The sequence below is a fragment of the Sylvia atricapilla genome, chromosome 4 (genome assembly GCF_009819655.1).
Source record: "Sylvia atricapilla isolate bSylAtr1 chromosome 4, bSylAtr1.pri, whole genome shotgun sequence".
NCBI lineage: Eukaryota > Metazoa > Chordata > Aves > Passeriformes > Sylviidae > Sylvia > Sylvia atricapilla.
The window spans coordinates 40500268-40503458 of NC_089143.1; the positions used below are offsets into that span (position 1 = coordinate 40500268).

Here is a 3191-nt window from a genome sequence, read left to right on the forward strand (position 1 = left end):
GAACAATGACTCTCAAACCCGTTACGGGGAATAAGGCGACCTAGGAATCAGCAGCAAAGCATCTTGTAAAGATATTGCAAACTATTGGTCAAAGAGCTAAGGAAAAATACTTTCCTAATCACACCCAGAAAGAGAGATTTAATTATATTGGAAAACAGTCAAAGTTGGCACTGAAATAGTCTCAACAATGATTATTTAGTAAGTGATATGTATTTTATTATAGTTTTATGACAGTTAATACTGATATGTCTAAGTAGTCTGTCTCACATATATTACTCATTATATTTTCTGTATAATTCCAAAGTACTGGTTGCCAACAATTTGGATAATGAAAATGGTCTTCTGGTTTTGTACACTGGGCATGATTTCCTACATGTAACAGATAAAAGAATATTATAACATATGCATATATGTCTGCCCAATGCAAGAAATACATGCAGCAATAGAACTATCCATCCACAAAAAAAAATGCTACTAATCACAACCAAGTCACACTAACTGAACTGAACAAAACTAATTTAGCTTTTACAGCTATAAACGCCACTAGGCTTGAAAGGCATACTTGTTTGTTTTACTTTATCTTGGGGCACATAAAATCATGGTATTTGGCAACATGGAATGAGGGACATTAAATCAGCTTTTATGCTGTTGTTAAGAAACCCATAGAGGATGGGATTCAAGCAGCAGGACATCATACCCAACAAATGGCATATGCAATATACTAATTTAAAGTGCCTGTTGGAAATGAGAGTAGCATTAAAATCTGTCACAATGTGGAAAAGGTGAAGAGGCATCCAACTGAAGCCAAAAACTAATATTAGCACTGTCAGTCTGCAAAAAACCCTCCTCGATCTTGTCTTAATTCTGATGATGGACTGAGATACTGTAATCATGTTCTGGATCTCTGTATTTTCTTCCGGTTTCATTTCAAAACAGATAGGGATACCAGGGATGAATTTACTGGAGGAAAAGAGCTGGCTTTTTTCTGTGTCAGAGGTGTCTGGGAGATCTCTGGAATGAGTGTCCTGATGATGCCTTGAAACAGCTGGCATCACACTTGAAGTCTTTCTACTGTATCTTCTGTGGTGCCTTCTGCCAAAGGCACAGCTCCACCTGGAATATCTGGAGGGTTGAACCTGTGTGCCAGTGCTCTTAGAGGGATGAAGAGTTAGGTTTATCATCTCCTTTTCTTCAAACTTGTTTTCCTTGTTTGAGAGCCTAGCCCCTATGCTCCTGCAGACGCTGGTGTGGCTGGCGGTCAGGCACGCCAGCGGCAGGATGTACTGCATGAACAGCAAGGCTATCGTGAAGGCGATCCTGTAGGAGTCAGAAGGCCACGACTCAATGCACAGCAGCCTGTTCTCCAGTCCCTCTAAATTCAGAGTTTTGCTGAGGTCCACAGTTTTATGGAAAACTGGCAGAGGGGAGCAAATGGTGAAGCCAAAGGCCCAAATGATCACTATTAAGAAATAGCCTTGTTTTGCTGTGAGATTGCTAGAGAGGGGATACTTTATCATACGGTACCTGACTGCAGCAATACATATTAACATCAAAGTTGAAACTAGGACTGATGCACACTGGAGGAAGGGCATTACATGGCACATGACAGTGCCAAACATCCATTGGTCAAGCAGTACAGATGTCAGCGTGAAAGGTGAACAAAACAGCACAACCAAGATGTCAGAAAAGGCCAAGTTTCCAATGAGAATGTTTATTACTGTCTTCTGCTTGCACTTTAGTAGGGCCGTTAGTATAAGCAGATTTCCCACAAAGCCAGCCAGACTTATAAGTGTGTACAGCCCAATAAGAAAGTACTGCATGTCATCAACGCTACTCTTATAGTCTTCCCAGGCAGAAAAGTTCTTTGTTGCAGCAGAGGTGTTCTTGGTATGTGTCCTGTTGTTATGGTCTCTGAATCCTAAATCCATTTTACAGTCCTGCTTAGAACAAGAAAGGCATTAATTAACACCTGAAGAAATTATGATATTGCTGCTAATCAGAATGTAAAAATACACATATTTTTGTACCTTGTATCACCTCAATGCAAATACATTACTTGTGCTGTTAGTCTACTGTGAGGCAGATCCTGCATAACTTCAGGTCAACATGAATTAGCTAAGTAGGTTTTATCATTAGGTGTTCAGCACTCCTAGGCCTCCTACCTCGATGCTCGTGTGGGAGAATAGCAATTTACAGGTATGCATTATGATGCTGCCTTTTAAGTGTCCTTTGCTACAGAACATATTGTCAAGCTTTTCATGAGGGAACAGTTAGCTACACAAGCAATACACCTCGAGTCTGTGAGATTACTCATGTGAATAACAGCCCATTGATATGAGTAAGGAAATTACAGTCACCATCTGGGCAGATGCCTAATCATTATATCATTGCAAATTATAAAAAAGGCACCTGAAAATGCATATGAGAACAACTGCTGTAGTATTTCTTACCTTGCTAGTAGAGAACTAACACAAAATAGGTGAGAGCTTTCAAAAAGGATCAGGAAATCCACTGTCAGTAATCCAAAACGGAATTCCTAATGTAGTGTGTATAGAAAACATCTTCTGCTAAGTGCTGGATATAGTTTAACTGTGGTCAAGCAGAAAGGAAAACTAAAAAACATCTAAAGTAATTGGATGTAATATAGAGAGGACAGTGTTCACTGGACTCAAACTCTACACAGCCATTTGAAAATTCAGTGAACTACTACTTATTCAGCACAGAATCATCTAGTATTAAACCTAGCTCAGCACTGAATTCAGCCTACTGAATCTTCATATATTAGTCTTCATTTTAGAACAAACAGAAAGACATGAAAATTCAGTTCAAACCACCATTTATCTTAAAACACTTGCGTGTACTAGAGTTTCAAAGCCAAAATTCCCCAGAGTGCCAATGTCCTCTACAATACTCCTTAATGTTTAGAAATCTTATGTAAGAGAAAACAAAAAATATCTACAAACCCAAAGCACACATAAATAGAGCAGAAGGCTATAACCATCACCAAAAAGAGCCAGGGCTCTTCAAGACTGTAGTAATCCTCAGTGAGCTGTACTATGCTGACATTTTCAATGTGCAATAATATTATTTGCTTCCCTCCAGACATGCAGATGCGCTCCTTCCTTTATATCATGTGTGTTCCTGCTGTTATGGTTTGAGCCAAAGGGAAGCTCAAACCATAAAATAACCTG

The 3191-nt window shown here is 39.3% G+C and overlaps 1 protein-coding gene across 1 annotated transcript; it reads right to left on the reverse strand.

Moving 5' to 3' along the window:
- Positions 1 to 248: 248 nt before the first annotated feature.
- NPY5R (neuropeptide Y receptor Y5) lies at positions 249 to 1928 on the reverse strand. The gene has a single exon (XM_066316833.1). The coding sequence runs from the start codon at positions 1926 to 1928 to the stop codon at positions 597 to 599; it is 1332 nt and encodes a 443-aa protein (XP_066172930.1). The 3' UTR covers positions 249 to 596.
- Positions 1929 to 3191: the final 1263 nt, after the last annotated feature.